Raw genomic sequence first — 26,632 nt, 5'->3', positions numbered from 1 at the left:
ATGAATATATAAAGCCACTTAACAGTGCTCCTATTTTATGTTAAAGAACCCTATCACACGACCAGTTTAGAAAGCCATATAATAAAATTCATGAATCAAATGATTGGCCTACTAATCCCATTCTTAGGAATTTGTTCTGAGTAAGTCATAAGACAGAATTAAACTCCGGGTCTTGTTGTATTCACAGATCATTAAGAAGACCAAAGAGAAATGGTTGTGTGCAAACATGTTTAAGACCTCAGACTACAAATATTGTATGTATGTTTTTTTGTTGATTGGGTTTGGGAGTTTTTGGTGCACTTAAAAATTTTATTTTTAAGAAAGTTTACATAGACTGGTGTGCATAAAAATAGAAGTTATCCAAAGGACACCATCAGCAGAACAAAAAGGCATCCTACAGTATGGGAGAATATATTTGTAAATGACATATCTGAAAAGGGGTTAACATCCAGAATATATAAAGAACTCACATGCCTCAACACGCAAAAAGCAAATAACCCAATTAAAAAATGGGTAGAGAATATGAACAGACACTTCTCCAAAGAAGAAATTCAGATGGCCAATAGGCACATGAAAAGATGCTCTACATCGCTAATTATCAGGGAAATGCAAATTAAAACCACAATGAGATATCACCCCACACCAGTTAGGATGGACAACATTGGAAAGACTAGGAACAACAAACGCTGGTGAGGATGCAGAGAAAGGGGAACCCTCCTACACTGCTGGTGGGAATGTAAACTAGTTCAATTGTGGAAAGCAGTATGGAGGTTCCTCAAAAAACTAAAAGTAGAAATACCATTTGACCCAGGAATTCTACTCCTAGGAATTTACCCTAAGAATGCAGGATCCTGGTTTCAAAAAGACATATGCACCCCTATGTTTATCACAGCTCTATTTATAATAGTCAAGAAATGGAAGCAACCTAAGTGTCCATCAGTAGATGAACAGATAAATAAGATGTGGTACATATACACAATGGAATATTATTCAGCCATAAGAAGAAAACAAATTCTACCATTTGCAACAACATGGATGGAGCTAGAGGATATTATGTTCAGTGAAATAAGTCAGGCAGAGAAAGACAAATATCAAATGATTTCACTCATCTGTGGAGCATAAGAACAAAGCAAAAACTGAAGGAACAAAACACCAGAAGACTCACAGAACCTAAGAATGCACTAACAGTTACCAAAGGGAAAGAGGCAGTGGGGGTGGGTAGGAAGGGAGGGAGAAGGGGAATAAGGGGCATTAAGATTAGTACACATAAGGTAGGGGCGGTCACAGGGAAGGCAATATAGCACACAGAAGACAAGTGGTGACTCTATAGATCTTACTACAGTGATGGACAGTGACTGTAATGGAGTATGTGGTGGGGACTTGATAATGGGGGAAATTTAGTAACCACAATGTTGCTCATGTGATTGTATATTAATGATACCAAAATTAAAAAATAATAATAAAAAAATAGAAGTTATCAAAAATTAGTAGGGTGGAGGTAATATTAATTTTAACAGACTTTGCATTTATTACCATATGAAACCTTTAAAAAGCAGGAACAATCCATTCAAAGCAAATCTGGCAAATTAGGTTCACTGGCGATGTAAAATAAAAAATCATTTTATAGACAGTCACATTATCTTATAAGTTGCTTACAATTAAAAGTCTTTCCAAGAGTTGTAAATTGTAATTCTTCAAACATTAGAGTTGACCCTTTCCTGCAATTTCTCCCTGTCTTATTTTTTCTATCTCTGACATTAGACAAATTTATATTTTTATTTCAAGGATGTTTGTAAAGTATTTTGAAGCAGAACAAATGATTATGACTATTTTCTAATATTTACCTACTTATCAACTGGTAACACCAAAATAGGAGCTATTTCATTAGTAGCATACATTTTATCACTGAACAATAATGCAAGCATTATACTAGAATTTTCTTACATTCCAGTCTTTCTTAATGGCTATCTGGGTGCAAGTCCCAATCATTTAATCTTCCTATGCTTCAGTTTTCTTATCTATATTAAGTTATAAAAGTATTTTTTAATAGTGTATGTAAAAACCATATCTGTAAAAGGATAAGATCTGAACCTGATAAAAGGAAGGAAATTCAGCGTGGGGAGTTGAATTATGAGTGGATCTTTTCTGTCTTTTGTTTCAGTTTAAGAGAAGGTTTTACAATTAATAATGACAAATAACATTATTTTTTGAGAATTTCACCACTGTTTCCAAACATGTCAGAAAAATAGATTAAAACAAAAGAGATTAGAAAGAACTCACTGGCAACTAGAGCCAATTGAGGGTTTCCTGCAATAAACAGTACCCTTTTTACTTACCACTTTCAAAATTTTTCATTTGCTGGAAGGAATGACAGGAAGAGCAGCATAAATTACCTTTTCTTTTGAAGACAGCGTGGGATGTACAAACTTCCTGTACAGGAGGCTGGAGCCTTTTGTGTAGGGAGACAGCAGCCAGGCTACAAATGCTATTTTTAGTTCATAATAGAATGGAAACCTAGAGAGAACGAGAAAATACACATTCTGTTAGGTTCTCAGCATCAGTGCCTTTGGCCTGTGAAGGACAAGCCGAGCCAAGGCCTGGTGGGCACAGTCACCTCTCCTGACTGCACAAGGTTGCAAGCCCCTAGATTCCTCCTTCCTCCACCCGTGAAGGTGTGGACATACGCAGTGCAAGCCCAAGTCCTCTTCTGAAAGTGGATTTGGATTTTCTTTTGTTGCCAAAGCAAGGCAGGAACCCAGATTCTTCCTAGATAATCACCCTGCAGCCATGTTTGGCAACAGCTGGCACTTCCTGCCTGGGTCCGTTCATTTAGGTTGGAGCTGGGCTCCAACACCCAGCTATCACTTTTCACTCATTTCTTTCTGGCCAAGAAGCCAGAAATACCTGAAGGATTTACAGTAGAATCTCCAAACAGAGAATAAAGGCTTTTTCTTGGCTGTCTGCTTGGTCCCCAAAGAGGTAGGGACAGGAGCCCACCTCTGCCAGGACAGAGGGTGGGGCTAACCCTACTCAGGTCAACAGGAGGCAAATAGACCTTGGTCTTTTTAGTGCCGAAAGAGAAGTGTTCAGGATGCCATTTCTAGTTCTGCAAACCATCTGTTTCACTCATCCCCTAAACCCTTACCCAGCCCCTCTGTGTGGCAGCTTGCGCTGAGCACCGAGGAAGCAACAGGAAGCAAGGACCTGATCCCTGCTCTCCTGGAGCGTCCAGCCTAGTGGGAAGCACAGACAAGATTCTGGATTCCTTGGCACTGATGGTCCAGTCAGGGAAACAGAGACGGAGCAAATGATCACAAACGGTGTATCAGAGCAACCTGAAACAAGCGCCATAACAAGCCTTTGCTAGCCCACACGGTGCCTCTGTCTGTACAGAAAAGGCTGGCCCTTTCCACAGGATGCGGGCACATGGCTTGCAAACTGTGTTTCACCTGAATTTCAGCCCCACTCACCTTCTTGGCCATATGTCTTATGCTATGAACAACCTGTGCAACCATATTTGGCTGTCCTGATGGGTATTAACCATGTCTTTTAATTTTCTGTTTTCTGATGCTTTGACATCTTGGGGTCTTGCTGACTCTGGAAAGTCTGCCCCTCCCAGGATTAGCCAGTTCCTGAAGACAGTGAGCAGCTCCCTGCAAGCAAGCCTTTCATATACAAACCAGCCAATCCTAAGCCCAGAACCCTAACCACCTCCTTTACCTCGAGCTCTCACACTCCAGGGCAGGATCCACCTACTCTAATCACCCCAGGGCCAGTACCAGGCAACTAGGGTACTGATAATGTTTCTGCTTTTCGCAAAGGGCTTGGGGGTCTGAATGGGAAAGAGACGCACTCCAGATCCATTCAGACTAGCCAGCCCTGAGCCTGTTTATCCTACCTTGTCTGTCTCTTCCATGCAAACTACAAAACAAGGCTCTTGCCCACACTTCCTACCTCTGTCTCTTGACAGACCTCGCAGCATGCCCTGCCTCCTGTTTCCAGGGATCAGTGAATATAACAAACACCTGCCTTCACGACAGCCATTTCTGTGTCTCTGTGTCTTAGCATATCTGATTAAAACAAATCTTGGATACCCTTAAAACATGATGCTCTGAGGGAAAATGACCCTGTACTAGTCTGAGGAATCAGAAAAGAAAATTCCTCTCTGATAAGAGAGCCAAAAATAAAGGGCAATTTCATTTCTGAGCCTTTTAACCCTCACACAGACCCACAAACCAGCAGTGATGCCCACTCCTGTCCTTATCAAGGTCTCCTGATCTGCTGCCTTCTGCTCCTGGCAGCCTTTTCCTGAGCATTCCTCAGCAAATAGAGGACACTTTCATGTCAAGATTGTTTGTGTTTCACAGCCAAAAACAGAAATGGAGCTTAAAGAGCAGAAGCGTGATTCTACTACACTTGAAGCCCCTAGTGATTAACAATGGAGGGAGTTTTGTCTTGAAAACAAGTACTTGCCAGCCCCAAGGGAAAGCAAATGAGTCCAGCAAGCTCAGGCGTTGACACAAGATACACAGATAATCCCAAGGGGACCTGCCACACTGCGGCTTTTTTGTTTATTATGGACATGTTTTTTAAATAGTATTATGTGCAATGTAATAGTTGCAAAACTTCTAAATGTCCAAGAGTAGGCAATAAAGAGTTTCTTTCCCATTCAGACCCCCAAGCCCTTTTCCAAAAGCAAAAACATTATCAGTTTCTGGCATATCCTTCCAGAAGTAGACTAGGACTGATATAAAATCACATGGGAATGAATATATGACTCCCTTAGAATGCCCTACACACCAAGCACCATTCTATACCCACTCTCCTACACCTTGCTTCACCCACCCATTAGCAGTATACTTTAGGTATTATCTCAAACTGGCTCTGGAATTGTCACATTAGGGCCAGATCCTTGTCAGGTATCATAAGGGTCTCCAGGTTGAGTCACTCAGACTCTGTGCTTCCCCAAGGCCTTGGGGCCTCCTGGCTCTACCAACACAATGACCCCCAACCAAGTCAGCTTCCGGCTGACCTACTACCATCCCAGACTTCACCTTGTTCCTGTGGTAGACCCTGCTCATTCTATGATGATAAGCCCATGGAGTCATCCTGACTTATGATGTATTTGAAAAAAAAGGGCCAGATGCATCCACACATTTCCTGCATAGCTTCTGAGGCATATGCCCAGCACTGGAGGGCATGGGACCACTGTGATCTCCTCACCCTTCCAACGTAACACCTTCACACTCCAGGAGGTGTAAATGCTTTCTAAGATGGCTGGACAAGTGATGACGCTGTCAAAAATACATGCAATGAATGCATATAGAAATTTTCTGAAAGAAAATACAAGTAACTTTTAGCAATGGTATTTCTGGAGAGGGGGACTGAGGGCTTGGGGGAGGAGAGGCTGACTTTTTGGTGTATTGTTTTGATTTCATGTTGCCATGTGCATGAAGCATTTTATAATTTTTAGAAAACTAAAATAAAATCACCTACAAAAATTATAAAAGAGCCACCGTGCTCTCTCTTCTGTGACCATATTGACCATATACAATTGCTGTTTTCATCAAGACAGGACATTTTTTTAAAAAAGTTAACTATGAAGAGGGAACTTCCCCCAGAGAGGAGTAGGAAGAGGGCAACAGGGGTAAGTGAAGAGTGAAGGAAAGACTATATATAGGAGAGGCTGTCTCCACTCCTGGAAGTGAATGGAAGTTAAAGATGCTCCCAGGAAGCCAGCTGGTACTCCCAGGAAGGACAAAAGTTGCCCTCTCTTTTTTCTTGTGAAGAGAGCTCATTGCTGCTGAGCTGGGGTCCACGTCCCTGTGAGGAAAACAGGGCTCTGTCTGTCTGATGGACCTGTCCTATGCCACCCCAGGGAAAGAGGGAGGAGGGGAAGGGAGGGCTCTCCCAGAAGAAGACCATGCTCTCTAATCCCCGGAAGTTGGTAGGAAAAGAGAAAGCAGGCTGAGGGCAGGGCCAGGCAATAGGCTAAAGAAGACAAATAGGGTTCCCAAGCCCTTCACATCAGAAGTGGGGCTCAGAGCACCAAGTGAGGGGCAAGGGACCCTCACTTCCCACCAATAAGCCACCTGGACAGCTCAAGCCAAGGGGAGCCAGGTGAGGCCTCCAAATGGATCAACAACAGAGGGGGCGCCTGTCCATACTTGCACACATGCTCCAAATACACCAGGTGTCACATGCCCTCCTGTGGTGGCAGAGTTCTGGTCCCATGACCTCATCTTGGAGTTACTCTCAAAAATATATTCTCTTACCAAGGCAAGAGGGATTTTGCAGATGTAATTAAGATTATAAATCAGCTGACTTTAAGATAGGGAGATGATATTAGCTCCCTGGGATAGGCCTAATCTAGATAAATGACCTCACAAAAATAAAAGCAAAGATCTTTCTCTGGCTGGTAGCAGAAGACAGAGATTCAAAGCATGAGAAGGACTGGACATGCCGATGTTGGCCTGAAGCTGAAAGAGACTGGTGCGTGTTAAGGAAAAGGGGACTTCAGTCTTACAGCCACAGGAACTGAATTCTGGCAACAACCTGAGTGGCCTGGAAGTGGAATCTCCCCAGAGCCTCCAGATTAGAGTCCAGATTGCCCCGCACCCTGTGTTTGGCCTTGTGAGCAGAGCACTCAGTTGATGCTACCTGGACTTCTGACTCACAGGAACTGAAATATTAATTTTCTGTTGTTTGAGGTCACTAAATACATGAGAGTTTGTTATGGCAGCAATAGAAAACTAATACACCTCCCCAAATCAAAATCAAATCAACTCTAGATATAGCTGTTGAGCACCCGTTAGGCATGAAACTGTAAAATTCCAGGGCCGTGGATAAGAACATATTCCAGCTACGAGGGAGGGCACATCCATCAACAGACAGGGTTTCCACTTAGCCAAAAGCAACAAGACTGAACTGCTGATACCCCTGGGAAAGAGCTATTACTATTCACCTGTGATTTTCACGAGAAGGAATAGGAGGAGATGAGGAGGCCACCCAGCATCAGACAGAGGACATTGTTAAGAGGGAGGGAAGACTAGAGGACGTGAGGGGCTGGCCATGATGTTTAATCGACTACACATTCTCACTGGGCGTGGCCTGTTACCCTCATCCCCATGGGACAGACAGGAGTGTCCCAAGGCAGCTCTGCACAATATGGGGTCTGACTCCTAGTGCCAGTCCCTGGGGCCGGAGGAAGACAAAAGATGGCTCAGCAGAGTTCCTTCTCCATTCCTGGAGACCCAGCCCCGTCCTGAGTCTGTTGTTTCTCTGGGCCAGGGCAGTGCAGGATGGCACAAGCATATTAAAATTAGGTAATCCAGATTCCTTCCCTACAGCTCGAGGCCACAATAGCTGAGACATCTTCTCCCAGGAGGGACGAAAGCCAGGCTCCTTCAGTGGAAATACTAAAGTCATTAAGGCCATTGACCCAAAACAGGATTGGAGACATGGTGTTCAGGTCTGGCCTTTGGCCTAGGACATCCCAGAGGGTAAGTTCACACTGATCCTTTTTTGGGTAAGGATTTCTTTCTCAGAAATGGAAATATGTATATTATTTTCTTTGATGGTATTTGGTCATGCAAAACATTCATACAACACAGCAAATGCAAAAACAATCCCATGGTCCCAGTTAACTGATGGGTATTTTCCACACTATTTTTAGCATACCTGCGCACAGATAAACTCAAGCCCTTTAAATATAAATACTGACAGCCTTTTTCACCTAAGAAGAAACAATATATCAATACATAGACCTAGTTTATTTTTACTTGCTCCACAGCTGGCTGTTAATAGTTGCATTGTTTAAAAGAGAAAAAAAATCGTCCCTACAAAGGATTAAATAAATTATGGTCCATATATGCCATGAAATTCTATATGGCTATTAAAAAATAGGTAGATCTATTTATAATTACATGAAAGTATTTCAAAACTAAACTTAATAAATAAAGTAAGAACTGTTATGTATTATATGATACTATTATTAAAAGAAAAAATTTCAAAAAATTTTTCAAAGTACATACAACTATGAATAGTAATGATGATAAGAGTGAATGTTGTGGATGGGAAACTTAGTTTTACTGCACATATTGGGCACTGTTTCATTTCTTCCACTTTTTTTTTTAAACATATGAATGCTTCTTTACCAACTCCATCAATTGAGGAACCATTTACCTTGCCCACTGTTACAGCATTAGAGGAACAATACCTGCTCTTAAAAGGTCATTCAATAAATATTTACTGAAGAACAACTTTATAGACTAATTCATTAAAAATGTTCGTGAACATCCCTGCACCTGTGTCTCTGTTCTGATGTACGGGTTAGATTGCGTCTGCATCTTTCCCACCTCTCTACTGACACTAAGCAACCACTTCCTTTGAAAAGCCCCAAGTTTCAGAGCACTTACCAACAAAGGAAGATGTCGGTGAATGTTTCTGCTGTGGTGAAAAGTGCAAATATAATCCAGTACATCATCCATTTGACCTGTCAAAAGAGAAGGTAACAGAGCTAGCAGGAAAAGTCAAGGATAAACGGCTGCCCAGCATCAGGAACAGGCCCAGATGGTGGATGCTGAAGCATGTCCAGGCAGCTGTATCCACATGCATAATCCCATCTGCCTCTCCTTTCCCAGCTTGTATCCACTTACACTGGAGACCTTAGGGCTGGAGGCAAACAGGCTGTGTCCACAACTGATCCAGGCTCAAGGTCAGAGTAGACCCTGGGTGACCTTCAGTAGCCCTCTGGTGAGCCAGGAGTGACCCAGGATTCAGTCAGGTCCTTTTTCCAAGACTAACTCTAGGTGAGTAAACTCTCCAGGCCTTCACAGAGACACACCCTGGCATGAACTTTAACCAGGCCAGACTCTTGGGATGGAATGGTGGTAATCCTCACTAGGATCTTAAGTGTAAGAACCCTTCCCTGTGGGAAAGCCCCAAACCTCACAGAAACCAAATCTTAAAAAAAAAAAAAGAATGCACCCGTGGGACTATCCTTTCCATTTCCACGACCTCTACCGCACTGCTGTAAGTGTCTCCTGACTGCTCCCCTTGTCTCTTGGCTCTCCCCTCACCAGCCTGTCCTACAAACCACTCCCACACTGATCTCCCAAAAAGCATGAACTCACCAGGCTACTCGCCAGTTTAAAACCTTCCACCCTTAAGAATAAAGTCCAAATTCCTCAGTCTGCTCCCTCTGGCTTTTGGTAATGGTGGAGTAGTTTGTGTTGGACTACCTCTCCTGCCAATAATGATAATAAGCTCTGAACAAAATACTTAAAAAGAACTGTTTGAAGGTGATAGAAAATTATCAAAGGCTGGCAGAAACTGGAAAGGATTCAACTCTTGAAATATGGGAAACACACCAGGATAGACCATGATGATACAGCTGGAGAGATGCTGGGACCCTAGGCCACAGCAAGAGGGTGGCAAGCAGAGCCCAGGGACCTCCCAAGAACCAGAGGCAGACTGAGACCTCATGGTCCATCAGACTCTGCCCCCTCCCTTACGGGCTGGGAGGTAGAATGTTCAGCCTCACTCCTCCTTTGGACCCTTCACTGCACCATTTGCACTAATATTTTTTGAGCCTTTCACACTCCCTCTTGCATCTGGTCCCTGCTTCAGCCTCACAGGCTATGTTAAATGGCTGAGTTTGAGCCTGGTTTACAGAAGACTGCACTGTCTGTTGGCTCAGGCTCACAATGGACAGCTTTATAACCAGGGAGGGAGCCCTGAGAGAGTGGGGAAGGGAAATTCCCCTGCAGACAGAACTCTAAGCAGTGCACTTAGCCTGCAAGTAAGTGTCCTGAGATAATGTGTTCATATTGTCACCAGGTGCATTACCTCTATTTTCCTACTTTCTGTATTCTTGAATGCTCTGGCGTCTGGGGCCTCACTGAGGAGAGACAGCCCCTCCAGGACTACCTAATTTTTAGAAATAGCAAAAGACTTGCTCTGAGCACTCCTCTGTATGTAAACTGTCCCATGCAGAGTCCATACTCCAAACTACCTACTTCATGGAGCTCTCACAGGTTAACCCAATATACTCCAGCCCTAACCACCTCAGGACCAGGCCCTGAACAACCAAGGGTGGTCCCAGCACCCCAGAGGCTGCTATAATTATTCAAACTAGCCAATCCTAAATCTGCTTACTCTGCCTTACTTTGACTTTCCTACAGAAACCAGAATAAAGGTTGTTGCTCTCCCTCTGGCTCCTCACAGACCCTGGTGCTTCCCCATCTGGCCCCAAATGGCGTGCTGTGCCTCCTACATCTAGGGAATGAGTAGAAACTTCTTCTCAGTGACAGTCACTTCTGTGCTTGCATGCCTTACAATATCTGATTAAAACCAATCCTGGGGGCATTTTAAAACACCAGGTAAGGGTTGGATAGATGATGAGGTACCTGGAAGGACAAGACTAAAAGACTGTGTAGAGGTGGCTTGGGAAAGATGTGAATGGGTCTGCAGAATCCAGATGTGTGTGTCTTGTGCTAAGGCTCACTGTAAAAGTTCCTGTGGCAGAGGAGGCTCTTGGTAATCAAGTGGATGCTAGCTAGCCTCTTTCTTCAGGACAATAGTGCCGATTCAATTGGCTCCTGTACCAGTGGCCGTGTCAAAGCAGCAGGGGTATCATGTGGGCTTTGAAATGCTGAATCTCTCTCCCCACAGCTGACCTGGCCACTGCCCAGAGGCCAAGGTGCCAGCAGTGGGGATCAAGATCTCCAGGATGGTAGTATATCTTAAGGCATCAACCAACCTCCTGGGATGAACCCCTTCTCTCACAGTAAGGGCAGCATAGAGTTTTTTCTGGAATATCCATTTATTCTGCATGTGGACTTGCTTTTCCTACTGCCGTGTTTCTGGCAGCCGTATAGCAAGCTGAGTCTGTAAGGGCCCTTTTCATTTTGATGCATCCACCACTTCTAACCAAAGGCCCTCTTTTCTAGCAAAAGAATAAGACAATAGGCTGGTCCTTTGGAGAGTCCCTAACACCTGCCCTGAAGCAGCTGGCCTTGCATCATGCTACATCAGCTCTAGAGAGTTCAGGAAGAGAACCAGGGTACAGGAAGCATTCTGTGCAGTTGATGATCTGGTCTGAAGGATGCAGCTTCTTCTCTGAACCACTGACCAACATATGCTTCTGCATCTTAGCCAGAATCTAACAGTTCAGGAACCAAGGAGATAAGGGTGATGATTCTTATGATTAAGCCTAATGCTAGCTTCTTGCAACTCAAAGTGTGGTTCATGGATCAGCACCACTGGAATCACCTAGAAGCTTGTTAGAAATGCACAATCTCAGGGCCCACTCCAGACCTAATGGATTAGAATCTGCATTGTAAATAAAATCCTTTGTATATTTATGCACATTAAAGTTTGAGAATTGTGGTCAAACTGACTCACAACATTTTTGCTTTTCATCCTCAAACCTGAGGTCTGCATTTTAATAATTTTAGTACCTGAAGGATGGATATTCTACCAAAGATTCAAAAGGATTCCAGTGAAATGGAAGCAGAGACTAGATTGTTTACTTGGCCATTTCAAGACCACCATGCCACTATGACACAAATAATAAAGGAACCTAGGGGCTTAGATGGAGTGACTGATTATCATGGGGAGCCAGGGTTGTAGCTCCACAATGTGGCAAGCAAGAGGGTGGACAGAAGTTAAGGATCCCCTGGGGAAATCTCCTAGTATGGCCTTGTCTGAGATAAAAATCAATGAATTGTTACTATATAACCCAAGAGGCAAGATTACTAAGGTCTCAGATTCCTTTGGAATGAAGACTGAGACCACATCCCCTGAGTAGGAACCCCACTCACTAAAGCTCTAACTCAGGGCAAAGGGAAAACATTTTGGTAAAAGAGGGAAGTAGTTGGAAAAACTGTAAAAACTTTGTAATGGGTGTCCTGTGGAATGCTGGGTGCTGTTCAGAACATCCTTCTCAATTATCTTGATTCAGGTGTCTTGTTTTTCAATACCTTTGGGCTTTACAAGTTTGTGACCTGTAGAAAACTGATTGCAATGCAAATAATTTTGTCCATAGAGACGCAAATTAATCTGGTTGAATGGAGGTAAAATTCTTCTCCTCATCCTCCCAAGATATCAGCTAAATATCAAATAACAAATTCATTTCATCATTCCTGATTGCTTATATAATAAATCTATTGTTTGGAGTCTCCTTTGAACTATTTTTAACACCTTACTGGTTCCCTCATTAGTTAATGAGTTAAGTAAGATTTTTTTTTTGCTATCATTAATCTACAATTACATGAGCAACATTATGTTTACTAGACTCCCCCATCATCAGGTTCCCCCCACCTACCCTATTAGAGTCACTGTCCATCAGCGTAGTAAGATGCTATAGAATCACTACTTGTCTTCTCTGTGTTGTACAGCCCTCCCCGTGCCCCCACCCCTACATTATGTCTACTAATCGTAAGGCCCCTTTTTCCCCCTTGTCCCACCCTTCCCTCCCATCCTCCCCAGTCCCTTTCCCTATGGTAACTGTCAGTCCAGTCTTGGGTTCTGTGAGTCTGCTGCTGTTTTGTTCTTTCAGTTTTTTTCTTTGTTCTTATACTCCACAGATGAGTGAAATCATTTGATACTTGCCTTTTTCCTCCTGGCTTATTTCACTGAGGATAATACCCTCTAGCTCCATCCATGTTCTAGCAAATGGCAGAATTTATTTTCTTCTCATGGCTGAATAATATTCCATTGTTTATATGTACCACATCTTCTTTATCCATTCATCTACTGATGGACACTTAGGTTGCTTCCATTTCTTGGCTATTGTAAATAGTGCTGCGATAAACATAGGGGTGCATATGTCTTTTTCTACTGGGCTGCTCCATTCTTAGGGTAAATTCCTAGAAGTGGAATTCCTGGGTCAAATGGTATTTCTATTTTGAGTTTTTTGAGGAACCTCCATACTGCTTTCCACAATGGTTAAACTAATTTACATTCCCACCAACAGTGTAGGAGGGTTCACTTTTTTCCACATCCTTGCCAACATTTGTTGTTGTTTGTCTTTTGGATGGTGGCCATCCTTACTGATGTGAGGTGTTAAGATTTTTGACACATTAATTTTATATTTGTACAAGAGTTATGATTTTACCCTTAAAAAAATTAGCAAAAGACATAAATACCAGCTATGAACTCATGACAACCTGCATGACTAATGACTGTATGTTCTATCCATGTTTTCTTCCTTTCTTTGTTAGGTATAGATTTAAATATTTTGGTTGTTTTTATTTTTATTTATTCTCTTTTTCTCCCTAATATGGTATATGGTGTGTGTCAGTGATGGTTTAAGTTTTGGAGTGATGAATATTAGTTGGACCCTGTCAGAGCCAGAGGAGGTGAGGGCTTTGCTAGGTAGTAGACCTGGAGCTGGACTCAGCTGAAGAAATTCAGATTTGGCAAGTAAATGAGTTGTACAGAATTCTTGTTGGGAGGTTTCTTTTAAAAGACAAAATATGGATGAAGGAGTGAATGTGGGTGTTAGGCAGCCAAAGAAGTAACTGGAAGGCAGAGATATATCTATATTTTCCTACCAGCAATCAAAGCCTTCCAGTTTGGGGAGAGTCTACCAGCATGAGGGGCTCTGAGGGAGGCAAAGTCTGTTATCTAGGACTTCAAATCTTCAGGGAACGTCCCAAAGGCACAGGCAACTGGCAGCCACTGTCCACAGTCATGGCATCAGCAGCAGCTTCTTAACCAGGGACTTCTTGGGATATGTGCTTGGCTGTCACCAAGAGGCTGCCATCTATGTGAAATGTGACCAGGGAAGAATGGTAGAGATGCAACGCTGCTGGCTCTGAAGGTGGAGGAAGGGGCATGAGCTGAGGAATGTAAGGGGGCTCTAGGAGCTGGAAGAGGCAAGGGAATGGCTTCTCCCCTAGGGCCTACAAAATGAGCCAGCCCGTGAGACCCACAGGCCTTCTCACCTCCAGAACTGGGAGCTAGTATGTTTGTGTTGTTTCAGGCCACTAAGTTCGTGGTACCTTGTCACAGTGGCAGTAAGAAACTAACACAGGAGGCTACCGTAACATTCAAGGGGAAAATGATGGGAACCTGAGGTATGAGCATGGCAGCAGAGAGACCTGGTTTGAAAGATGATGAGAGGGCACAGAGATGAAGGGACAGAGTCCCCAGCCAGCTCTGTGTAGGACTGGGTGATGAGCGAGAGGCAGGAGCTGAAGGAAATCCCAGGTGTCTCTCCCGGACAAGTGGGTCCATTGGTCAAAAGGAGGGAAAGAAGGGCATGTGCGTGTGTGAGCAAGTCAGGAAAGAGCAGGCAGGGCTCCCCTAACACCACTTGGCTCCTTTGTTTCGATACCATTTTTACTTAATACTCCCCCTTTCCCTGCAGGAAAAGCATGTGCTCACCAGCCAACACAAATAGCTACTGTGCCTGTCAGTTATAGTTTTCACTCAAAATTAACGAATTGCCATTGTAGTCATAAAGCAGGCTCCTGTGACTTCAGTCAGAGCAAAACATGTTGCCAGGGTTTGGCCTCTCCCGGACCAGCTGAATGAATTGAGTTTCTGCCACTGCAAGCAGAGGGTCAGATCTTGAACCTAGTGACCCCAGTTATGGCTCCTTACCTAGCATGGTTTCCCTGCACCCATGGCTGTGGGTGCCAGGAAGCAGGAGACCTGGAAGAGGCTTTACCCCTGCACCAAGAATTCAAGAATCATGAGGCTTTGTGTCTACAACTTAACAGCTACTTACAGCTCACTCACACTCAGATTCCCTCACATACAGAAGAGACCCAGTCTCCAAAGGAGAATACACCCCTGTGTGGATCCCCTACTTAGCAGCAAAGGCCGGCCAAGGCCAGTGGTCCTGGGGAACTGAGAGAGTGGAGGTGAGCCCTGATTGCACTTGGTCTGGAGGTGGCTGGTTTCATCATAAAGACATCCTGGGAAATCTGAGAAAGAAAATATTGACTTCCAAACATGCTTTGTTTCTTTAGTTGTACCAAACTTGCCAAGTGACACCTGAGTGAAAGAGGGAGAGCAAAGACCCTTTGTCCCTTACACTAGGGGCTGGGACCTTTGATATCCACCCCAGTACTCTGGTTAGGGAACCAAGGTTCCTAGCAGTTAGGCTTCTTGTCCAGCATTGCATCAATCAAATGGAGAGCCAGGATCAGACTTCAGTCTCTTGATGCCAAATCCACATCCTTTGTGCTCTGACCTGGGTTTCCTGTCCCACATAGGACGGGGCACTCTCTCCTCACCATCCTCTCCACACAGGTCTTTGTCAGTCAGGGGTGGTGTGATGGCTCCCCTGCCTTGAGGTGCCCAGCACATCCCACACGTGTCCCTTCATGTGACTGGGGCACCAAATCCCCCAACCAATCGGCAAGTACTCTGGACTCCCTTCCCACATGCTCAGCCCTCTGCTAGGTGCTATGGGAAACAAATAGAAAAGGATGCACAGCCCCTGCCCTCAAAAAGTTTATAAAGTACCAGAATTTACATCATGGGGTGTTCAGGTCACAAACTGGGAAGGGAATCAGAGCCTGAGTCCCAGAGCCGGCAGCCGCACAGTCTGCTGGTCTCCGGGGCCCACACTCCCGCCCATATGCCAGACTGTCTCCCACTAATGTTGCTTTACGGTCTATACAGTGTTTTCCAGACAAGACAATGGAGGCTCAGAGAGGGGAAGTCATTTGTCCAAGGCCTCACAGTGGCCATGTGGCAACCTGGACAACCTCTGATCCCAGACCCCATTTCCTCTCACCATATCTCCCCGCTTTCCTCAGTTCCACACTCTAGTTCTACAGAGGAGGTCTAGACTGGAGACAGGACTCCTGGGCACATGGGACAAAGCCTCATGCGAAGAGTGATGAAGGGACCCCTCTGCCCGGCTCTAGTGCCCACACCAAAAGGCACCTCCTTGTCCACCACTTCACACCCAGCCCCCTGCCCTCCCCTGAACCATCTGCTCCCCCAACAAATGCTACTTACATATTCTTTAATGTCCTTTGATTTTACAGCCTTGTAGGAATAATATGCAGGGTAAAGGGTGCCAAATATAAGCCTGGAGGAAGAGAGAGACAAAAAGAAGAGAAGTGTGATTTTTGTCTATCCTACTTGATGGAAAATGTCTGCCTTCAATAACAGAAACAGTTCTCCAAGCTACTGAAAATGTTGCTGTGGGGCTTGATTCAGTTTTACAAATGCCTGAAGGTTTTCTGCTGGTGGCTGGAATGTGCTTAGGAACATCTATCTCCTGTTAACAGCTCCACACCCACCTTCCTTCAATTTGTGGTTTGGCAACATGGACGGGTGGTCTGGGGTCATGGTGGCCAAAAATGACGGGGTAGGGGTGGGGAGGTGGGAAGCCAAGTGAAGCAGCCACAACCCCTGATTAAAGGTCAAACTCTCCCCTCCTGCTATGAATCCCCACTGGTGCTTTGTAAAGTCTGCCCACTCCCCAGGTTTCCTTCTCCACCAGCCCCTTTTCACTCAAAGTACCTTCAAACTTCACCCATCTCAGATGTGATTTTAGCATCCGCAGCCAGAACCAGCTTTTAAAGCAGTAAATTCAATCAAGCCAACCTCTACTCTGGCCAGAGGCATCCCCACGCTGCATTAACCCACTTCTCACTGCTCTTACTGTGAAGAAACCAAATAAAGACACCAGCATGACTGGTCAGCAGCCCTCACTCACCAGCCCAGGACTGCACCAAGTCACTAAATAATTTGACTTTCAGCTCTGCCCCTAAAGACCTGAATGGAATAGCTCTACATACCCTCATTTTCTGCACCTTGCACCATTGCCCCACAAAGCCTTTGCCTGTGCTGTTCTCTCCTTCTGGAATCTTCCCTCCCCCTCCTCTTGGTTAGGGGCCTGTTTTATCCATCAGATCTCAGCTCCATCATGACTTCTTCACAGATCTCTACCCGCCCTCCCGGACCAGGTCAGATCTCCCCTACACTCTCGCAGCACGATGTACACATTATCGAAGTGCTCTTTTACTATTATTTGTGTGATGCGTTGATTGACAGAATCTCCCAGCTGGACTGGGAGTGCCTTCAGGGCACAGAATGGATCTGTTTTGTTCAACAATGTGCACCTACCACAGGCTCTCAGGGGAGGTTTTTAAATGAAGGAACTGACAGAATGTTAAGAGCTGGAAGGGCTTAATCCTGACAGATGAGGTCACCCCAGGTGTCAATTCAGGTGTGAGCTGATTGGCTATGTGGTCCCAGGCCCCACAGGCACCAACCTCTCCTGTGACAGTTCCACAGCAAAGCTTCCAGAGTCTGCAGGGAAACAGCACACTCAGGAAGCCCAAAGCCATGGCTCCCTCCTCAGGTATTTGGAGGTGGGACAGAGGACTCTGAGTCCAGGTGCAATTTACCAAGCAGAGGTCAGCTTTACCATTAGTGCCGTGGCCAGGCAATACCCTGACATTTGATTTTCACCAGGTTTCCAGGGAAAAACAGAAAGGTAACAGAACCAAGTCAGTGTCTGATGCTGTAAGGGAAAGGGTTTGCAACCTTGACTCACAGTGGCCTTACACTAAGTGCTGTACTGGTGTGGCCTCAGTCCTGATGCCTTGGCACAGGGACCCTCTTTTACAGGCAGGATACCCATGCACGGAGTGGTTAGTCACTGGCTAGTCTAAGGTTCCATGGCCATTAAGGAGTAAAGCAGGGGCTGGGCCTTCTTCAAACCTGTCTTTTTTCCCACTGTCCACTGCCTTGGAGAGCAAGGCCATCCTCTGGGAAGGCCAAACAAAATAAAGGCAACCAAACAGTAGTCTGACAGGAAGGACAGAAGGAGGACTGGGGATGGGAGGAGGGAATTTTAAGTAAGAGAGAAGGATGCAGCCCACGGCAGTGCAGGGGGCTCCGTCCCAGGCCAGCTCAGTGATGGAGGTCTCCTCTGCCATTTTCCTGCCCCAAACCCAACCATTCCCAGGTACCAGGCAGAATCTGACTTCCTCTCAGGGCCTTTCCTGACCTCATCACCCCCCACCCCCCAAGATTAAGTTCATCTCCCCTTTCACACCATCATGACTCTGGATGTTCCCGTTTCTCAGCCCTTATCCACACCACCTGCAATGGTTTATTCAATGTGACATTCACACAAGACGATATAGTTTCCCAAAGCCAAGGGTGGTGTCTGCCACCTTCATAACCGCACCCCCTCGGCCTGGCAAGTGCTCAGTAAGTGCCAGCTCAGCATGACGTTTCAGAGAGCAGTGAGGCAAAAGTCAGAGCCATGAGGGGCCTTGTACACTGGGACTGAGGTCTCAGCAGCAAGGGGGGGTTGCCAGGTGGCACCAGGCTGACTCAGCAAAGCCACAGGCACACCACCACAGGCTCTGGAGAAATAAACACTGCCACTCCTTGGCACAGATGTCCTGGTTATTAGCCATGCCTGCCAGGTTGGTTTCCAGCCCTGCCCCAAGGCCGCGCATGAGCGGAGGAAGAGGTGGGAAGTGCAGGCGTGCCAATTGGCTTGCTCCTCTGTGACCTCCAAGAAGCAGAGCAGCGACACCCTGAGTGGTCACAGAGCCAGGAAGCCTCAAGGGGGCCTAGACAAGAGCGGCCTGTGCTCTGTCTGCAGGACTTCTGAAGTGAAGTGGAGGCAGCGTCCCCCTATCTGGTCCAGGAACAGCAAGAGGGAATTGCTTGTTAGTTTCTAAAAGCTCAGTAACACTGGCAGGTCAGAGAGCACACCTAGCATTTCACTGCCTGGGAAAAAGAAATGGGACTAAAATAGCAAGCTCTTCTGAATCTGTTTTGGAGAAAAATACCAATAAAGCAGCTCCAAGTCAAAGGGGTTTTGGTACTTGCGCCCATTCAGACCATGCTCCCCGACACAAGGCTCTTCTCCACAGGGCCCCCTCACCTCCTTCTTCCCCAGCCTCCCAGTCTCCCTCAGCCCCAGGGCCTCACAGCCAGCTGCTGTCCCCCAATAAGCAAGCCCACTTGCTCCCATCTGTGACTTCCTCCTGCCTGCCCTTCCTTCGGCCTGCCTCTTAGTGCATGATCTTCCCACCAGCCCACTAATCCTTTAAGACAAATGTCAAATAAGCCACTTCTGTGATTCTCTCTGATCCTTGTCCCTCAAAATTGTCTTGACACTCTTTAAGTCTATTACACTCTTATGCAGTGGTATTAATAACAAAGCGTTGAAAATAATGATATTCACATCACGGCGGTCTCACTAACATCAGGTACGGTTCCACAGGCTGTGCAGTCTCCCCCTTAATCCTCTCAACACCCCCATGGGCAAGAATCCTTAATCCTTACCGCCCCATTTACAGACATGGACACTGAGGCCCGAGGAGGCACAGTAGCCAGGAGCAGAGGTCGTATGTGGCCCAGGCAGCCTGACAGCCAGACGTGCCCTTTTCCTTCTCCCAGGGCTGTCCGCATGGGCAGAGTTGTTCTCCCCACCCAGACCATGCGATTCGTGGGCTCCGCAGTGGCAGGCACAGCCCCTGTGCAAGTAGGTGCTTGATAAATATCTGTTTAGTGAATGAAGATCAAAGAACTGTACTTTCTCCAAGGAACTTAACCCACTTGGTAGGATTCACCTAACTCACCCTGCAAGGTCTGGAGGAAAGTAAAATACTTATTAGGAGGATCTAAAGCTACTGACAGGGTCAAGGCTGGCCCAGCAGAGGGAGGTGGAAGGCTTGAGTGCTACCCTCCAAAGAGGAGGCCAGGTTCTGGCTAACATGCTCTTCCCAGCTATCAGGGAAGAGAGTCTTGCACAACACCCCAAAGCCTGAGAGCTTCTCGCCCACCATCCCTTTTCCCCATGTTCTGTGACCCTGAAGCACCCACAGCAGGTTCCTGGCTCCAAGTGTCCATCTGCCTGCTGCATTTCTCCCATCTTTGCCACTCATTCTTCCTCTTGCTTCAGGTTAGGAGCCTTCATCAGGGGTGCGCCCCATCCTCGTCCATGGCTGCAGGAGCTAAAAGGGATTGTGAGTCTCCTACAAACACTATAAAGCAGGGATTTCCAATGCGGGATGATTTGGTTTCTGGGGGTATATCTGGCAGTATCTGGAAAGACTTTGGCTGTCACACCAAGAGTCAGCTACTGGCATCTAGTGGGTGGAGGCCAGGGGTGCTGCTGAACACCCTACAGTGCACAGGACAGCTCTTCCCGGCCCACCAAAATCATGCGGTCCAATATGTCAAAAGCGCCAAGGTGGAGAAGCCCTGGTCTAGGATGCTGTTCCCCAGTCCTTGGGCCATGCATTTTTCGCCCAACCATCAAGGACAACCTGCCCCAAAAGTTTAAAAAATCACCAGTGTCCTGGGCAAGATGGCAATGCTCCAGTAGCAGAGCAGGGGTGACCTGAAATGGCAAACACCCTCGCCTGTCTGTGTCAGGAAAACACGGCTCCAAAGCTACTCATCAGTTTCCTGGAGCACAGGCGGAGAGAAGACTGGTACTGCTCACATGAATTGGAAGGAACTGTGATGCCAGTTACAGTCCCCAGGAGCGCTGCTTACCACTCCCCAGAGCTTGCAGGGAGCGACTGCTGGCACGGGGCTCAGCTAAACACTATGGCACTGCAGTGGCTACCTGCAGCCAAGCCCCTGCAAACCATGACACAGACAGATATCTTCGCAGGCATCCTAGTGTTGAACCAACATTTTCCAATCTCAAATTATGTTGAAAACTTAAAACACCCATGTTAACAGGATTTTTTCTAAAATTAATTTTTAAAAATTTTAATATCATTAATGTACAATTACTTGAACACTATGGTTACTAGACTCCACCTATTATCAAGTCCCCCCCACATGCCCCATTACAGTCACTGTCCATCAGCGTAGTAAGATGCTATAGAATCGTAAAATTAATTTTTTAATGTCGAAAAATAACAGGCCTATTGTACAGTTGTTCACATAGTGATGAAACAAATGAGCTTAAGAAATGGTGTACCACATGGGGGCTTCTGGAATGCTGAATTTCTTGACCTGGGTAGCAGCCATGCAGAGTTTTGCTTTATAATTATAAATGCTTAGTAAACTGTACACATATATTCTATGCACTTTTCTGTACCATTTGTTGTATTTCATTTTTTTTCCATATTGTTTTTTATTAAGGTATCATTGATATACAATCTTATGCTCAGGTTTCACATGAGCAACACTGTGGTTGCTACATTCCCCCCTATTATCAAGTCCCCACCACATACCCCATCACAGTCACTGTCCATCAACAGAGTAAGATGCTAGAGAGTCACTACTTGTCTTTTCTGTGCTATACTGCCTTCCCTGTGCCCCTCCCCTATTATGTGTGCTAATCATAATACCTCTTAATCCCCTGATGCCCTCCCTTACTACCCACCCTCCCCAACACCTTTCCCTTTGGTAACCGCTAGTCCATTCCTGGGTTCTGTGAGTCTGCTGCTGTTTTGTTCCTTCAGTTTTTTTCTTTGTTCTTATACTCCACAGATGAGTGAAATCATTTGATACTTGCCTTTTTCCTCCTGGCTTATTTCACTGAGGATAATACCCTCTAGCTCCATCCATGTTGTAGCAAATGGTAGAATTCGTTTTCTTCTTATGGCTGAATAATATTCCATTGTTTATATGTACCACATCTTCTTTATCCATTCATCTACTGATGGACACTCAGGTTGCTTCCATTTCTTGGCTATTGTAAATAGTGCTGTGATAAACATAGGGGTGCATATGTCTTTTTGAATTTGTGATCCTGTTTTCTTAGGGCAAATTCCTAGGAGTGGAATTCCTGGGTCAAATGGTATTTCTTTTGAGTTTTTTGAGGAACCTCTGTATGGCTTTCACAATGGTTGAACTAATTTACATTCCCACCAGCAGTGTAGGAAGGTTCTCCTTTCTCCGCATCCTCACCAGCATTTGCTGTTCCTAGTCTTTTCGATGTTGGCCATCCTAATTGGTGTGAGGCGATATCTCACTGTGGTTTCAATTTGCATTTCCCTGATAATTAGCGATGTGGAGCATCTTTTCATGTGCCTGTTGGCCATCTGAATTTCTTCTTTGGAGAAGTGTCTGTTTATATCCTCTGCCCATTTTTTAATTGGGTTATTTGCATTTTGGTTGTTGAGGCATGTGAGTTCTTTATATATTTTGGATGTCAACCCCTTATTGGATATGTCATTTATGAATATATTCTCCCACACTGTAGGGTGTCTTTTTGTTCTGTCGATGGTGTCTTTTGCTGTACAGAAGCTTTTTTGTTTGATGTAGTCCCATTTGTTCGTTTTTGCTTTTGTTTTCCTTGCTTGAGGAGATGCATTCAGAAAAAAGTTGCTCATGCTTATATTCAGATTTTTGACTATGTTGTCTTCTAAGAGTTTTATGGTTTCATGACTTACATTCAGGTCTTTGATCCATTTCAAGTTTATTTTTGTGTATGGGAATAGACAATAATCCAGTTTCATTCTCTTACATGTAGCTGTCCAGCTTTGCCAACACCAGTTGTTGAAGAGGCTGTCATTTCCCCATTTTGTAGGTCCATGGCTCTTTTATCATATATTAACTGGCCATATATGTGTGTGTTATATCTGGGCCCTCTATTCTATTCCATTGATCTATGGCTCTGTTCTTGTACCAGTACCAATTTTTTTTTATTACTGTGGCTTTGTAGTAGAGCTTGAAGTTGGGGAGCATAATCCCCCCCATTTTATTCTTCCTTCTAAGGATTGTTTTCACTATTTGGGTATTTTGTTTGATGTAGTCCCATTTGTTCATTTTTGCTTTTGTTTCCCTTGCTTGAGGAGATGCATTCAGAAAAAAAGTTGCTTGTGTTTATATTCAGGAGATTCCATATGAATTTTAGAACAATTTGTTTCTAGTTCATTGAAGAATACTGTTGGTATTTTGATAGGGAATGCATTAAATCTGTAGATTGCTTTAGGCAGGATGGCCATTTTGACAATATTAATTCTTCCTACCAGAGAGCATGTGATGTATTTCCATTTATTAGTATCTACTTTAATTTTTCCTAAAGGTGTCTTGTAGTTTTCAGGGTATAGGTCTTTTATTTCCTTGGTTAGGTTTATTCCTAGGTATTTTATTCTTTTTGGTGCAATTGTGAATGGAACTGCTTTCCTGATTTCTCTTTCTACTAGTTCATTATTAGTGTATAGGAATGCAACAGATTTCTGTGTATTAATTTTGTATCCTGCAACTTTGCTGAATTCTGATATTAGTTCTAGTAGTTTCGGAGTGGAGTCTTTAGGGTTTTATATGTACAACATCATATCATCTGCAAACAGTGACAGTTTAACTTCTTCTTTACCAATCTGGATGCCTTTTATTTATTTGTGTTGTCTCACTGCCATGCCTAGGACCTCCAGAACTATGTTAATAAAAGTGGGGAGAGTGGGCATCCTTGTCTTGTTCCCAATCTTAGAGGAAAAGCTTTCAGCTTCTCGCTGTTAAGTGTGATGTTGGCTGTGGGTTTGTGATATGTGGCTTTTATTATGTTGAGGTACTTGCCCTCTATACCCATTTTGTTGAGAGTTTTTATCATGAATGAGTGTTGAATTTTGTCAAATGCTTTTTCAGCATTTCTGGAAATAATCATCTGATTTTTTTCCTTTTTATTGATGTAATGGATGATGTTGATGGATTTTTGAATGTTGTACCATCCTTGCATCCCTGGGATGAATCCCACTTGATCATGATGTATGATCCTCTTGATGTGTTTTTGAATTTGGTTTGCTAATATTTTGTTGACTATTTTTACATCTATGTTCATCAGGGATATTGGTCTGTAATTTTCTTTATTTGTGGTGTCTTTGCCTGGTTTTGGTATTTGGGTAATGTTGGCCTTGTAGAATGAGTTTGGGAGTATTCCCTCCTCTCCTATTTTTTTGAAAACTTTAAGGAGAATGGGTATTATGTCTTCTCTAAATGTCTGATAAAATTCAGTGGTGAAGCCATCTAGTCAGGGAATTTTGCTCTTGAGTAGTTTTTTTATTACTGATTCAATTTCATTGCTGGTAATTGGTCTGTTCAGATACCTGTTTTTTCCTTGGTCAGTCTTGGAAGCTTGTCCATTTCTTCCAGGTTATCCAATTTGTTAGTATATAATTTTTCATAATATACTCTGATAATTCTTCGTATTTTGGTGGTATCTGTAGTGATTTTTCCTTTTTCAGTACTGATTCTGTTTATGTGTGTACAATCTTTTTTTTTCTTGATAAGTCTGGCTAGTGGTTTATCTATTTTGTTTATGTTCTCAAAGAACCAGCTCTTGTTTTCATGAATTCTTTCTACTTTTTTATTCTTCTCAATTTTATTTATTTCTTCTCTGATCTTTATTACATCCCTCCTTCTACTGACTTTGGGCCTCATTTGCTCTTCTTTTTCTAGTTTCATTAATTGTGAATTTAGCCTGATCATTGAGAATGTTCTTCTTTCTTGAGGTAAGTCTAAATTGCTATATACTTCCCTCACAGAACTGCTTTTGCTGCAGCCCAAAGAAGTTGGGGTGTTGAGCTGTTGTTTTCATTTGTCACCATTATTGCTTGATCTCAGTTTTAATTTGGTCATTGATCCATTGATTATTTAGGACCATGTTGTTAAGCTTCCATGTGTTTGTGAGCCTTTTTGTTTTCTTTGTACAGTTTATTTCTAGTTTTATACCTTTATGGTCTGAAAAGTTGGCTGGTAGAATTTCAATCTTTTCAAATTTACTGAGGCTCCTTTGTGGCCAGTATGTGATCTATTCTGGAAAATGTTCCATGTGCACTTGAGAAGAATGTGTATCCTGCTGCTTTTGGGTGGAGTAGATGTTTGTCAGATCCATCTGTTCTAATGTGTTGTTCAGTGCCTCTGTGTCCTTACTTATTTTCTGTCTGGTTGATCTGTCCTTTGGAGTGAGTGGTGTGTTCAAGTCTCCTAAAATGAATGCATTGCATTCTATTTCCCCCTTTAATTCTGTTAGTATTTGTTGCACATATTTGGGTGTACCTATGCTGGGTGCACAGATATTTATAATTATTACATCTTGTTGTTAGACTGACCCATTTATCATTATATTATGTCTATCTTTGTTACTTTATTTGTTTTGAGGTCTATTTTATCTGATACAAGTATTGTGACTCCTGCTTTTTTTCTCCCTTTTATTTGCATGAAATATCTTTTTCCATCCCTTCACTTTCAGTCTGTGTATGTCTTTGGGTTTGAAGTGAGACTCTTGTAGGCAGCATACAGATGGGTCTTGCTTATTTTATCCATTCTGTAACTCTCTGTCTTTTGATTGGTGCATTCAGTCAATTTATATTTAGGGTGATTATCAATAGATACGTACTTATTGCCTTTGCATGCTTTGGATTCGTGGTTACCAAAGGTTCAAGGGAATCTTCTTTACTATCTAACAATCTAACTTAACTTGCTTATTGTGCTATTATAAACACAATCTGAAGAATTTTTTTCTTCCTTCTTTTTTTCCCTCCTTCACTCTTTATATGTTAGGTGTTATATTCTGTACTGTGTGCCCCTTGATTTTGTGGGTAGCTGATTTAATTTTGCATTTGGTTAGTAATTAATTGGTCTACTTCCCTTACTGTGGTTTTATTTTCTCTGATGACAGCTATTTAGCCTTAGGAGCACTTCCATCTAGAGCATTCCCTTTAAAATAACCTGTAAAGATGGTTTGTGTGAGGTAAATTCCCTCAACTTTTGCTTATATGGGAATTGTTTGATCCCTTCTTCAAATTGAAATGATAATCTTTCTGGGTAGAGCATTCTTGGTTCAAAGCCCTTCTATTTCATTGCATTGAATATATCATGCCACTCCCTTCTGGCCTGTAAGGTTTCTGCTTAGAAGTCTGCTGATAGCCTAATGGATTTTCCTTTGTAGGTGATCTTTTTTCTCTCTCTGGTTGCTTTTAATACTCTGTCTTTGTTCTTGATCTTGGTCATTTTAATGATTATATGTCTTGGTGTTAATTTCCTTGGGTCCCATGTGTTAGGAGATATGTGGGCTTCCATGGCCTGAGAGACTATTTCCTTCCCCAGACTGGGAAAGTTTTCAGTAATTATTTCTTCAAAGACACTTTCTCTCTTTTTCTCTCTCTTCTTCTTCTGGTACCGCTATAATGTGAATATTGTTCCATTTGGATTGGTCACAGAGTTTCTTAATATTCTATCATTCCTAGAGATCCTTTTTTTCTCTCTCTGCCTCAGCTTCTTTGTATTCCTGTTCTCTAATTTATATTCCATTTACCGTCTCCTCTACCTCATCTAATCTGCTTTTAAATCCTTCCATTGTATGTTTCATTTCAGCTACGGTCTTTTTTAAGGTGTCTATCTCCCTCCTGAATTCATTCCTTAGCTCTTGAATACTTTTCTGTAGCTCCATTACCATGCTTATGACTTTTATTTTGAATTCCTCTTCAGGAAGATTGGTGATTCCAGTCTCACTGAGCCCTCTTTCTGGTGTTTCGAAGGTTCTTCTGCCTTTTCACAATCCTATTGTATAGTGAGAAATATTAGGTTTGTGTAAGCAGCACCCTCTAGTGCCCAGAAGCTCTGTTCTTCAGAGCTGCCCAGTACCTGGAGTGATGGCAGTGGTCACAGGCGAGTGGTGCCAGTGCCAACCCTAAAGAGCTAGCCCTTTCCTGCTTCCTGGCCA

At 43.8% G+C, this 26,632-nt stretch overlaps 1 protein-coding gene across 4 annotated transcripts in view; it reads right to left on the bottom strand.

Moving 5' to 3' along the window:
• The window catches only part of REEP1 (receptor accessory protein 1), a 112,109-nt gene that overhangs the window by 31,847 nt on the left and 53,630 nt on the right, over window positions 1-26,632 (bottom strand). For all 4 annotated transcript variants that reach the window (XM_073241551.1, XM_073241553.1, XM_073241552.1 and 1 more), the window contains exons 2-4: window positions 15,985-16,057; window positions 8,418-8,494; window positions 2,394-2,514 (exon numbers count right to left, since the gene is read on the bottom strand). In XM_073241551.1, coding sequence (XP_073097652.1) covers window positions 2,394-2,514; window positions 8,418-8,494; window positions 15,985-16,057 — 271 coding nt within the window. The remainder of the gene's footprint in view (window positions 1-2,393; window positions 2,515-8,417; window positions 8,495-15,984; window positions 16,058-26,632) is intronic.

The sequence above is a fragment of the Manis javanica genome, chromosome 1 (assembly GCF_040802235.1).
Source record: "Manis javanica isolate MJ-LG chromosome 1, MJ_LKY, whole genome shotgun sequence".
Taxonomy (NCBI): domain Eukaryota; kingdom Metazoa; phylum Chordata; class Mammalia; order Pholidota; family Manidae; genus Manis; species Manis javanica.
Note: the sequence above shows the minus strand (reverse complement) of the source record. Positions and strands in the feature narration are given on the sequence as shown.